At 58.3% G+C, this 13139-nt stretch overlaps 1 protein-coding gene across 3 annotated transcripts; it reads right to left on the bottom strand.

Moving 5' to 3' along the window:
• Window positions 1–742: 742 nt before the first annotated feature.
• On the bottom strand, window positions 743–11996 carry MAFF (MAF bZIP transcription factor F). Of its 3 annotated transcripts, none has more exons than XM_080658541.1 (3): window positions 11730–11996; window positions 2842–2907; window positions 743–2397 (listed from the first exon to the last, which is right to left on the bottom strand). In XM_080658541.1, the coding sequence occupies exons 2-3, from the start codon at window positions 2875–2877 to the stop codon at window positions 1939–1941; spliced, it is 495 nt and encodes a 164-aa protein (XP_080514667.1). In that variant the 5' UTR covers window positions 2878–2907; window positions 11730–11996; the 3' UTR covers window positions 743–1938. The 3 variants fall into 3 exon arrangements, with proteins under 3 accessions (XP_080514667.1, XP_080514669.1, XP_080514668.1); XM_080658543.1 differs by lacking the exon at window positions 11730–11996 and adding an exon at window positions 11203–11404; XM_080658542.1 differs by lacking the exon at window positions 11730–11996 and adding an exon at window positions 11232–11361.
• Window positions 11997–13139: the final 1143 nt, after the last annotated feature.

The raw sequence follows: 13139 nt of genomic DNA, 5'->3' as shown, positions 1-13139 counted from the left end.
GTCAACATTCACTCCGTTCAAGCTTGAGCCCCTCCGGCTCCCAGCGCTTGTCACCTGTGCCCTCAGAGTACCCCCTGGCACAGATGGGGTAAGAAGCTACATAAGTCACTAAAGGTCACACAGCTAGGAAAACACATCTGGATTCAAACCCCGATTTCCCTGACCCACACACTGTACTCTGTCGCCTGGGCCCTAGGATGAGATGCGTCTGCGTTGTAGGCCTGCAGGCTGGGACTGAGAAAGGCCCTTCCCCCCCCCCCCCCCCCCCGCACCTCCCCGTGCCTTCCGGAACATGAGGAAAGTATTTTCTACTTGGCTGTAGAAAATCAGCCCTCGACGTGAAAGTGCTGGAGAGATGACTCTCAATCTGGGAATTTTCCTCTCCGAGCGGGACTGTTTTTTCGCTGAAGGGATGCCCAGGACACTGAACCCTACATTTCATTGTGCTCCGGGCTTTGCCTTCCCCACGGAGGATCCTTGGCTCGGGCACCCAGAGGGAAGGACATGTTTTGGCACCACCCATCTGGGTTCCCACCTCCAGCCCACCCCCAGCGCACACAAGAGCAGCGATGGTACTTAGCTTTTACTTGCAAACTGGAGTTAGCCCTCCCACCCAGCAGAGGGTTCGGCCTGGGCTGGGAAAGCAGAACTCCATCTTGGGCCCCTCAGAACGCCCCCCCCCCAAAAAAAAAAAAACAACCACAAAACAACAAACAAACCATAGCTCAGGACATGCACTTCCTCACTGTGGAAAAAGAGAACTTGACTTTATTCAGAAAGTCTACAAAATACAGAAGGCGGATAACTCGCTTACTGTAAGTCAGAAAATAAATAAATTCTGGAGGCCGGGGCAATTTTTTAAAAACATTTTTTGGTTGTTGCCATCCGGCTTTCCCTAAATATAAGATAAAATGTGATTTATTTGCAGATATAAAATACAAAGTCCAGCTCAGGGCCACACACCACTTTTCCCAGGGAGTGGGCACTAGGGCCCTAGCTGGAGAGAATAACTTAGATTCGTGCAATAAATAACAGCGGAGGGCAGCTGTGTACAGTGTGTGAGGGGGCGCGGGCTGGGCTTCCCAGAACAATCAATGGCCGTGGCCAGGCTCCACCCCAGGGGGCAGTCACAGGGGAAGAGGTGGGACTGCCCCTTTTGAGGACCCCCACCCCAGGCTGCAAGATGGCGGGATCTGTCACCTCATCTCCCCACCTGCCTCCTCCGTCCCCTTGCTAATTGGCTAGCCAGCCCCTTCCCTCTCTTCCATCTACATCCCCTTCTCTCTCCTTCTACTTCTCTTACCTTGTCTCACAGACAGCTGTCTCCCAGGCCACGGCAGCCCTGCCTCCCGTTTCCAGTCCCTGCCCACTGCCCCCCTGGCCATGGCTGGAATCTCAGGACAGCAGTGGGAGGACCTGGCTGTAAGTTTCAGCTCACCCACTAAGCACAGGTGGCCCATCCACGGGAGGCCCGTTTCCCGTCTGCTAAAGGGGCAGGCGACTTCCCCAGGCCCAAAGCAGAGGGGGCAGCCCCACAAGACATACAGGGCCAAACCTAGTGCTGCCCAGGACGGGCAGGGGCCACGGGCACAATCTGGGCAGTTTCCCAAACGAGGGGAGGCCCTCTTGTCCTCAACGACTCTTCTCTAGTCTAATTCGCTCTGTATCCCTCCTCCCAATCTAGGAAGGCTGAGACCTTGACCCGCCCTGCCCCTATCTCACCAAAGTTGCCCCTTCCCGGGGATATTAGGTCCCAGTTTCCGGGGCTGCACAAGGAAGACAGGCTCCAGGGAGAGCACCTGTGTTAACCACAGGGGCTGGTGGCTGCAGAGAAATGGCACCTGGGACAGAGGTCGTGCTTAGGCACTTGGGGAAGGGAGCAGGGGTCGGAGGGGAGTGGTTTGGGGAATGGGGCGTGGTAGGGGGGTGCAGCGGGCACTAGGAGCAGGGCGCGGGCGCGGGCGCGGGGGCGGGACCTGGGGCGGGGCCGGGGGCCGGGCTCCGAGCCGACTTGACGATGGTGATGACGCTGGCGGGCGCCACGAGCGCCGAGGGCCCCCGGGAGGCCGCGACGGAGCGCGCGAAGCCCTGCAGCGCCTCGCACTTGCCGCGCAGCGCGTCGAGCTCCAGGCGCATGGCCGCGTTCTCGCGCGCCAGCTTGTCCACCTCGCGCTCCAGCTCCGACTTCTGCTTCTGCAGCTCCTCCTTCTGGCACACGCGCTTCACGCGGCAGCTGGCCGCGTAGCCGCGGTTCTTGAGCGTGCGGCGCCGCTGCTTGAGCCGCGTCACCTCCTCGGCAGAGAGCCCGCGCAGGTGCCGGTTCAGCTCGCGCACCGACAGCCCCATCAGCGCCTCGTCGGACAGGTGCGGCGTGTTCTCGCTCAGCTCACGCTTGATCTGCGGGCAGCGCGGAGCGGGAGGGGAGACGTATGGGGAAACGGAGGCCCAGGGTCGCGTCTTTGCCTATGGGCCGAGCCCTGGGCCTGGCACGCATTAGGTGCTGGGGATGGCTCCCCCTCCACTGCCATAGGCACGGAGGTGCTGGACCCCGAAGAGGGGCAGGAATCCGTAAGAAACCCAGGAAAGCACCTTCGAAGTCCCGCAGCCCAGTGGGCGTTGTCCTGCTGGGGAAAGCCGGTCTGGAGAGGGAAACGGCCTGCCCCGGGGACACAGCCTAGCGGGCCGAGCCCAGGCCTCCCGGTTTCCAGCCATGGCCCACGCATGCCTCCTGCCTGTGGAGCTGCTTTGGGGATTCCGGGTCCTGAAGGGCAAGTTGGCTGGGCAGCTCAGCCTGGGCAGGGAGGGAGGGAGGGGCTGGGACTGCAGGGGCCGCCTCCTCACCTTCAGGGCTTTGCTGGATAAGGGGTCCACAGACATGTTTGCAGAAGGCACCCTCTGGGCTGAGACCTGCGGGAGAGAGGAGGCCAAGGTCACTTTCTCCCTCTCACTTACAATCCTGACTCACTGCCTTGCCACTCAAGGGCCCTGTTGTCTTGGACTCATCTCATACCACTTTCTTCCATCCCAGTGGTCCAGCCACAGCGGCCTCTTTGAATGGCTCACTTCAGCCCCAGGGCCTTTGCACTTGCCACTCCCGTCCCTTTACTGCCTCATAGCATCTCTTCAGCAGGTATATCTTTGCTCAATGCCACCTCTTCAGAGAGGTCTAACTATCTGGCTAAAACACCCCATTGTGTCATATCATATAACCCCATTTACCAACCCTCATAACAGTCACCTGTTCTGCAATTATTTTTTTAAAATATTTTTTTATTGATTTCAGAGAGAGAGACAGAAACATCAATGAGAGAACCACCGACTGGCTGCCTCCTGTGCGCCCCCTACTGGGGATCATGTGTGCCCTGACCAGGAATCGAACCAACAGCCTCTCGGGTCCTGGGCGGATGCTCAACCCCTGAGCCATGCCGGCCAGGCTGTTGTGCAATTGTTTTGTTTGATGACTTGTTTATGGTTCGTCTCTCTCCCTCCCACCTCTCCTCCACCAAAATGTAAGTCTACAGGGTCAAGGCCTTGCCTGTCCTACCGCTGCCTCCGTATGCCTAAATCAGTGCCTGGCACATGGTCAGTTCTCGATAAGTATGCCCCAAGTGAATGCTCCCTCTTCCCCAGCAATTCTCCCACTTGGAGCCCAGACATATGCGTTTTGTCTTATTAAAAAGTATTTTCGCCAAAACCGGTTTGGCTCAGTGGATAGAGCGTCGGCCTGCGGACTCAAGGGTCCCAGGTTCGATTCCGGTCAAGGGCATGTACCTTGGTTGCGGGCACATCCCCAGTAGGGGGCGTGCAAGAGGCAGCTGATCGATGTTTCTCTCTCATCGATGTTTCTATCCCTCCTCTCCCTCCGCTCTGTAAAAAATCAATAAAATATATTAAAAAAAAAAAAAAAAAGTATTTTCATTGCCCGGCCGGCGCGGCTTAGTGGTTGAGAGTCGACCTATGAACCAGAAGGTCACAGTTTGATTCCTGGTCGGGGCACAGCCCGGGTTGTGGGCTCCATCCCCAGTGTGGGGTGTGCAGGAGGCAGCCGGTCAATGATTCTTTTTCATCATTGATGTTTCTCTCTCTCTCCCCCGCTCCCTTCCTCTCTGACATCAATAAACATATATTTTCATTAAAGTACAAACTACATAAAGAAAAGTGCACAGAACACATGTGTACTAGTCAATGACATTTCACATTCGACGGGCCAACGGTCATTGCTCTGGGCGGGGAAAGGGATGGTCTCCCCAAGTTCGCTTTAAAGCAGAGTCCTCTCTGCACGGCCACTCTGCCCTTCTGCCCATTCATTCTCCACTGGTTTTCTCATCCGATAATCCGCTGCGAAGGGGACGGTGAGGAGCAAAGGAGAGCAGGGCGGGGGAGGGGGGGGATCTGAGACCAGCCTCCCGTCGGTTCTCACTAGTGACACCCAGTCTGACAGAAGCAGGGGTGAAAGCCGGTCCAGACCTTGGCTCCCTGAGCTGTCTGGCGGCGAGTCTGACCCATTCTGCAGGCCCAGGTGTCTCAGAGACGCTGGGGAGAAGTAGCAAGTGCGCGGACTTCAGCACGAGACACACGGGGCCTCTCCGAGGGTGTCCGACTTACTAGCCGTGGGGTTCCGGCACATCAGTTAACCTCCCTGTGCCTTGGTTTCTCCCAGTGGCTGTGTATTAAGTCAGATCACGTTACTCCTCTCTCAAGCCCACCGTGGTCCCCATCTCACTCCGATTATAGCCAAAATCATCACAGTGGCTCACAAGGCACCACATATGGGGGCTCAGCAAATGCCCCTCTGACTTCAGCTCCTGCTCCACTCCCCTTGCCTCCCTCTGCACCTGCCTCCTTAAACCGACCACACACACCGCCCCCGGGGCCCGTGCACGGGCTGGTCCTTCTGCCCAGCCACAGAGCTGGCTTCCTCACTCCTGCAGTCGCTCTTCAAATCTCGTGTTCTCACTCACTTTAGAATTCCCAGTCCCTGACACACACACATACACACATACACGCACACGCGCACGCACACACACACACACACACACACACTCCCTGTCTCCCTTCCCGACCTCCTGTCTCTCTATAGCACTTCTCATATGTGTAATTATTGCGCAGGTATTTCACCTGTTTGTTCAGTGTCTGTCTCCCCACTGGAATGCCGGCTCAGGACAGCACAGACCGTGTCTCGCCCACGCTGTGTCCCCAGTGCCTAGGGCAGTGCCTGGCCCAGAGCAGAAGCTCGGCGGTTGCTGCGTCCTCAGCGTGACTCAGGCCGAGGTGGGGACAGTCCAGGGCTTCTCAGAAATCCCCAGCCCCTCCCGGCCCACACAGCCAGGGGACCTGCCACCCAGGGGGAAGCGAGTCGGGCAGGAAAGGGAAGTCGGCCCTGCAAGAGATCCCCTGACAGGCTGCCACCCCGGCCCTCGGGTGAGGAGGGTCTTCAGAAGCACCCAGGCTCCTTGTGGGATAGCTGGGGGGAACTGAGGCCCAGAGAGTCCCCAGTCAGGACCCTATTCCTGCCATAGACACCACCTGGAGACCCTCATAACCACCCCCACCAAAATACAGGCCTCTTACATGTCCACCTTCCCCAGCACACACACCTAGGGAGGTCCTGGCATGTCCGCTCGTCCTCCACACACAGTCAGCGCATCTTCCCACCTTGTGAATCTGACCTGTCATCACCCACATGCAGACCTTCATGGCTCCCTACCATCCGGGGCCAGGGTCCAGGCCCACCCGCACGGCTCCCAGTCTCCCAGGCTCCCTTTCCACCACTGCCCACCTCCGTTCTGCATTCCAGCCACGTGGACCTTTTTACTTCCTCTTGCCCCTGTGCCGCCCCACACCCTGTGACACTACTCCCCTCGCTTTATCTGGCCGGCGCTGGGTGTAGACATCTCCTCCTCCGGGAAGCCCTCCCTGACCTCTAGGACTTGTTAGGCACTGACCACCCAGCACTTCTCCCTTGCCTAGAGCAGTGCCTGGCCCAGAGCAGAAGCTCGGCGGTTGTTGAGTTCTCAGCATGACTCAGGCCGAGGTGGGGACAGTCCAGGGCTTCTCAGGACCCTATTCCTCCCCCTACACAGGTTAACTGAGCTTGCTGGGTGCTGGGTGCCTCCCCCTACACAGGTTAACTGAGCTTGCTGGGTGCTGGGTGCATTGTAATGGTCTGTTTCCCTGTCTGCCCACCAGACAGGGAGCTCCACGGGCAGGAACCAGGCTGAGGCAGCTCTGGGTGCTGATGTCACCAGCGCGGGGCCTGGCAGGGTGCAGGCCCCCATGAGGTGTGGGTGGGTGCAGTCTCTGACACCGTCCGTCATCTGGCTTGTCAGTGCCAAGCCCAAGCCCAGCTGAGTACCATGGAGAGGAAAACCTTCTGGCCCCGGCTCCACTTCTTCCTCCTTTTCACCTGCCTCCTGGCTTCTGCATGGCAGGGCTGGTACACGGAGGCCAGGAGGAAGGGGAAGGAGCAGGAGCGGTTCTGTCCTCATGGCGCTTGGCCCCCAGGTCGGGCATGGGAAACAAGGAAAGGGGCGCTGGATTCCAGGCTGTGTGACCTTGTGCAAGCTACCCCACCTCTCTGGTCTCCACTTCCTCATCTGTGAGAACAACACCTGCGCTCAGAGTTTTGGTGGAGCCAAGGGCAGAAGTCAGCGAGCATGTGCGAGGTTATGAGAACGGCCGAGTCCGTTCAGGAGGGGTCAGGCCTGCAGCAATCACTGGCCCTCACTTCCACAGCATCTCCCTGCTGGCCGCTGGCCGGGGTCACACAGGAAAGGCCCCCACCTCCTCACTTTACCCAAGGGGAGGGGGAGACCCAGAGAAGACACCTTTTGCCTGAAGCCACACAGCAGGTGAGTGGCTGCTTCCCCCCCCAAATCAGGAGGATTCTGAACACTGAATCCTGGTCCCTTTCTCACTGTCATCACCCTGACCCTCCCAACAACCCTGTGAGGTAATGACCAGAGGGGTCAGTAGAGCAGTCCAGGGTCACACAGCTAAAAACGGGTGGCGCCCAGGACGGAGGCCACACCGAGCCACATGCCTCCTCCCGAGATGGCCCTCACAGGGCACCTCTGTGTCCCCCATCTCTGTGGAGAGGAGGCTGGGCTTGCCAGTCCCCACGGCCACGCTGCTCTGATGCGCCTGGATTTGTGCAGACGAACAGATAGCCAGGCCGCCATGCCAGCTGCTGGGGGAGGTGGGTGTTCGGTGGTGCCGCAGTCTGGGCTCTACAGAGAGACCCGTGGGAGAGGGCAAGCCTCCCCCTACACAGGCTAACTGAGCGTGCTGGGTGCTGGGTGCTGAGCACGGGGTGCTAAGGCTGATGCAGAACCTTGGAGACTGGTCCCTCAGACAAGTCACATTTCCTCTCTGGCCGTGGGTCCCTCACTTGTAAAATGGGGACGATTATAATAGCATGAGTGTGAGAAATACAAGTGGCTTAGACAAGAGCAGAAGTGGCAAATGGTTTGCTTATCTCTCCATCATCCCTCTCTCCACTCTCAACACAGACATCACCCATCGCCCACAGCACGGCTTCCCACTGAGCTTGGACCCTCCACTCTCAACACAGCCATCGCCCATCACCCACAGCACATCCCTCCCTCCACTCTCAACTCAGCCATCACCCATCCCCCACAGCACTGCTTCCCACTGAGCTTGGACACAACCTCAGAATCCTTCTCAACGCAGCCCTCTCAAGGAAGCCCGAGAGATGGAAACTGTTGGCCAGTCCCTATTCTATATGACTGGAGGCCCCACCCACAGGGCTGGCTGGGATTCTGAGTCCTTGTAGGCCCTAGGGAGGCTCTGAACCTGTTCTCTCCTTTCCTCCTTCTCGTGTTCTGGCCTCAGCCCCCTCACCCACATCCTGGATGTCAGCTGAGGCACTCATGTTTGCCCAGGAATGTCCCTAGCTCAGCAAAGTCGGGCAATCACAGAGCGTCACAAGAAGGGGGAACTTTCTGATAACCTCAGGCTTTCAGACTTCAGCCCCAGGCCGGGGCTGCTGCGCTATATGCCACGGGGCTGGGCCCTCCGCCAGCTGCCTCAGCCAGTATGGGCCTCAGCCAGGGGCTGGTCCAACCCCCTTGTTCTGTCACAGACAAATGAGAGCTGTTTGGTGGCAGGCTGGAACCCAGGAGTCCTGACCCCCTAGCTCAGGGCTCGTTCTTCAATGCCAGCCCCCCCCCCGCCCCCCCTCCTCCCCCCACTTCTTCCCTCAGAGGCCAGAGAGCAACCTCCATGCCAGGGGCTGCAGGTTCCTACCATTCTTTTGGAGGCATGGAGAATGAATTTACTCTTGGGCGATTGACAGCTGCCCTGCCCAGTCTGCAGCCACAGCCTCCTACAGTCCCCGCCCCCCCGCCCCCATCCTTTTCCCTCTCCACTCTAGGGACATCCTGCAGACGGCCTACCCCCTGGCATGGGCTCCTCTCTGGCTGCTGAGCCATTTCGCTTCCTCTGTGAGGACAGAGGGAAAAAATGTGTTTTTTGGGGCCTTGGCAGCCGGCACGGGTGGAGCCTCCTCCCTGCTGGAAAGGGGAGTGGAGCTGGGAGAACCCAGCACCTCAGGGAAGCAGGAGCCCGGGGATCCAGTTCCAGTTCGGCCACCCACTCACACTCACTGCTGTGCCCTTTCTCGGGGCCTCAGTTTCCCAACATGTCAAACCTCCACCAAGCCTAAGGTACCTTCTAACCTGATAGTCTTGGAGTTTAGAGTGTCAGATTCTGGCCCGGAATGGAGCTTCAGGACCACCACTAGCAGAGTGGAGGTCCTAGAGGAAGAGAAAGGAAATCAGGGAAGGCTTCCCGGAGGCAGGGGCATGAGAACACAAACTCAGAGACTTGACCATCCTTCTGCTCAGAGACCACTTCCTCTTTCAGCTGAATCATGACCATAGCCGCCTCCTCACTGGCTTCTAGTCTTTCCATGACTATAGCCACCTCCTCACTGGCTTCTCGTCTCTACCTCTGACCCACCACCTATCTTCTCCCAAGGGCTGTCAGGAGGATCATTGCTGAGAAAACCTACAAACCTATGTTTGGCCGGCTCATTTCAAAACCCTGTGATGCCAGCCTCCCTGCTAGCCCACAGAATTGGCCTTCAGGCCTCCACCATGTCCTTTTCCCACTACCTCCAAGGATCCTCTTGGGCCCAGTGCTCCTTCCTTCAATCAGCCAACACAAAAAGCACCCACTCTGTGCCAGGCTCTGAAGGGCTCCACAGACAATCATCGCTCACTCCACCTGACAACCTGGGTCACTGGTCACCTTCTCAGGGAAGCCTTCCTTGATTGCCCTGGGTAAGTTGGAGCCCTGTTCCTGGCACACCTTGGAGATATTGTGGGTCCGTTCCAGACCACTGCCAGAAAGCAAGGGCTGCAATTAAGCAGGAGTTTTTTGGTTTCCTCGTGCATATACGTTATGTTTACACTATACTGTAGTCTACTAAGTGTGCAATAGCATTATACCTAAGAAAACAATGTACATATCTTAATTAAAAAATACTTTGTTGCTAAAAAATGCTAATCATCATCTGCGCCTGTTGGAAAGATGGTGCTGATAGACATGCTTGACCTGCAGTTTGTAAGAAACACAGTATCTGCGAAGCGCAAAATAAAGCGAGGCATGCCTTCGTACTAGATACTTGCAAACCACAGACTTCCCCCTCACACCACCCAGCTCCCCTGTGGCTTTGTATTTAGTTTGGTGGCTCTCCCTTTAACTTTGTCTCCTCTCATCAACTGTAAGCTCCCAGAGGGCAGGTTCTGGATCTGGTTCGGTCACGGTCTCATCCCAGCCTCTGGCCCATGACAGGCTCATAGCTAAAAGCATCGGGACTGAGGGAGGCACAGGGGCCATGGGCGACCTGTGGGGTCCCAGGCCCTAGTGAAGACCCAGGGGTGATCCAGTGGAAGGTTAAGCCTTTCGGTGCTAGCTTTGCACCAGTGACAGAGCCAACCAGCCGCTTCCCCTCGGTCCTTGGCCCCCCAACCCTACTCAGGATGTTTCCTGCCCAGCTTTGAGGATGGGGCCTGACGGGGAACCCCACACATTCCTGGACATGCCAGGCCTTGGCCGGGGCCGTTGGCTCTGCTTTCTCTCCCACAGTTTCCCTGGAAAATAGGCTCCGTGTAGAGGCTGCCGTACCGCCCCATTTCACCCCCATCCCGCCCCGGATGTTGCCTAGTTCCTGCGGCAGATGGGGATACTGAGGTTCCCCACTGTGGAGGCAGAGCTCACTAGGGCTCAAAGACTCAAAGTTAAAAGATCATCTGGTTCCTCACCCCCCAAGCTCAGTTGACCCCCCTCCCCATGATTCGGTAGCCCCTTGGGTGGGAAGAACGGAGGGCAGAATAGGACCAAGGAATCCCTAGCCCCAGCCTATCCTTCAGGCTACTGGGCGAAAGGGAGCTTCCCAGGGCTGATAAAGGGGCTTAGGGCTAGCTTGGGCCTCCACCCTCACACATCAGCCCTTCATGCACCAAGACCACCTGTTCCACTGCCTGCTGACCATGCCCCCACGGGGAGGACTCCGGGCACACCAGCTGGCCCGGGCCCTCAACTAGCTCCTCAGGTCCGGCCATCAACAGGTATGTCTGACTAGTCCCACATGTAACTGAAACCACCAGCAGGACAGAAACCAACCCCACCCCTTCCTCCGGTCTCACCCTCCCAGACCCAGCAGTACCAGCTCCAAAACCCAGGCCAGCCAGAGTCCCAGCAAATAGAAGAAGCCTGGGATCCCTTCTCAGCTCCCCACTTTGCTAGGGGTGTTCTGGCCCTTCCACTTCCTCCCTGAGGCTGAAGGGGTGGCTGGGGATGAAGGAGAGTTTGAGGGTCTGCCTGCCCCAAGTAGCAGGAAAACCCCGGATAAGGACCTGAGTTGTGGCAGCCCACCAGGGTACTGGAGGAAGGAGTGGCCCCCTCACCTCTCCCCCGCAGCCCTGCCGGGTGGGGTCTTTAATACTGTGCCCCACCCTGTGGCTGCAGCCGCCAGCTCAGGGAGGGGGGCAAACACCGAGACCACATGGCCCCGGCCCTGGGAAACTCCGGGGAAGAGCAGGGTCGCTGGCTGGTGGAAAGGGGACAGCAGGGCCAGAATTCCCGGACACCGTGTGACCACGATGGGGCCGCTTCCCTAGTTCGAGTCCCTATTCCGCATTTCCTCGTTGGGCACACTGTTTCCCAGGTACGCACCGCTGGTACACAGGCCCCAGGGTCCTCACCGGGTGGTCTCTCTCTGTGTCTCCCTGTCTCCACGGTACACCCGCGCGCACCAGCGGGCAGGACGCTCGGACGCGGGCCAGGGAACACACACGCACTCGCCGCCCGCCCTTGGACGTAAACAAACCGCGCACGCCCGGCTGCGGGCGCCCGTCCAGGGAATGTTCTCACCGAGTCACGTACGTGCACACACTGCCCCCCCTCCTCCTGGATGGGCGCTGACGCTAGCCAGCCCCCCCAGCCCCTTCCTGCCGGGCTTCGCCGCCTCGCGGCCGGCGCCCCCAGGAGCCCAGCACCCCAGCACCCTGCCAAGCTCGCTTCGGCCCCGATTTGGTCCCTGGATCTCTACCCCTCCTCCCGTCAACCGACCGGCGGTGGGGACACAGAGCACCAACAGCGCCGGCCCTGGCGCCCCGCCCCAGGCACGTTCTCGGGGTGCGGGAACCCTGCTGCCTCGGAGCCCCGCGCCCCCGTTCCCGCCCCGGACCCGCGTTCCTCACCCCTCCTCGGGCCCGCTTCTCCTGGCGCCCCTGGCACGCGCGGGTCTCGCTGCCGTCCGAGCTGCTGTCCCAGCCCGCTCCCGGGTCCGTCTCCCCTCCGGTCCTGACCGCCGGTTGCTCGGAGCCCGGCTCCTGGCTCCCGAAGCGACGCGCCGAGTTTTGTTGTGGGGCGGGCGGCGCAGGAGGCCGCGCGAAGTTGTAGGGAGAGCTTCCCGGAATTACTCACTCACAGGATTCCTTTCATTCATAAAAACCCAGTCATGCGGTGACGTCACCTCCCTGGCCGCCCCCCTCGGCCCCCTGAGCGGCCTCCGGGCTCTTCGGCCACGCCCATTTCCCCGCCCCCTCGGGCCCCGCCCACACCCCGGGCCCGCCCCGGGGTTCTCAGTTCCTATTAGGCTGGATGCGTTCACGTGACACCTCGCGAGTGAAGGTGTCATTTGGCTCATTTTACAGTCGACAGTCCTGAGCCTCTTCTCCTTTCGACCTACACCGTGTGCCATGATGATCTCATCCAGTCCCGTGATTTAAAATGCCGTCTGTATGTCCATGAGCTCCAAATTTGTATTTCTAGAGCGAACAGCTTCTCCGAGTTCCAGACTCATATCCAAGTGCCCACTGCGTGCCTCCACGTGGGTGCCAGATGGGGCCTGCAAACCCTACACAGCAAAAATCCACCTCCTGATCATCAGCCCTAGCCCGGGCAACCCACACCCCCAGTCTCCCCATCTCAGTTGTTCAAGCCCCATACTAGGACCCTTGCTGCATCCCTCTTTCTCCTTTCCTCCCTACATCCTGAGTCAGCCTGGCTCTACATCCAACACCCTTCTGCATCTGACAGCTTCTCCCACCCCCAGTCCTACCACATGGTCCAGACACAATCAGCTTCCCCGGACAATGGCAGCAGCCTCCTAATAGCCTCCCCACTTTGTTCCCAAAGGTTTTCTTCATACACCAGACAATGTTTTTCTCAAAGCAAAGATCATATGGTTGTATACACTCCCACCCTCTCTCTAGCCTACCTGTGCGTTTAGAATATAAACTTTACTCCCCCCTTTGGCCTACAGGGCCCTAAGCCTTCTGGCCTCTCACCCATTCTCCAGCCTCACCTCCAGCCCCTCTGGCCTCACCCACTAGTCCTCAGCCACTGCCCTTCTTACTGTTTCTCAAACACACCCAGCTCATTCCTGCTACAGGTCCTTTGCACTTGCTGTTTCCTCTTCATTCGCTGTCCGCTCTTTCTCATCTTTCGGGTCAGCTCAGATATCACTATCTCAGAGAATTTTCCCGACTCCCTGGCTAAAGGAGCCTCCACCTGTAAACTTTGTTTTTATATAACTATTTTTTTCTTCTTTTTTAATCCTCACCCGAGGAAATGCTTAGAGACTTATTAAGGTTATATAAAGCCCA

The sequence above is a fragment of the Plecotus auritus genome (assembly GCF_963455305.1).
Source record: "Plecotus auritus genome assembly, chromosome: 3".
NCBI lineage: Eukaryota > Metazoa > Chordata > Mammalia > Chiroptera > Vespertilionidae > Plecotus > Plecotus auritus.
The sequence above is the reverse complement of the archived record's forward strand: the minus strand, read 5'-3'. Positions and strand labels throughout refer to the sequence as shown.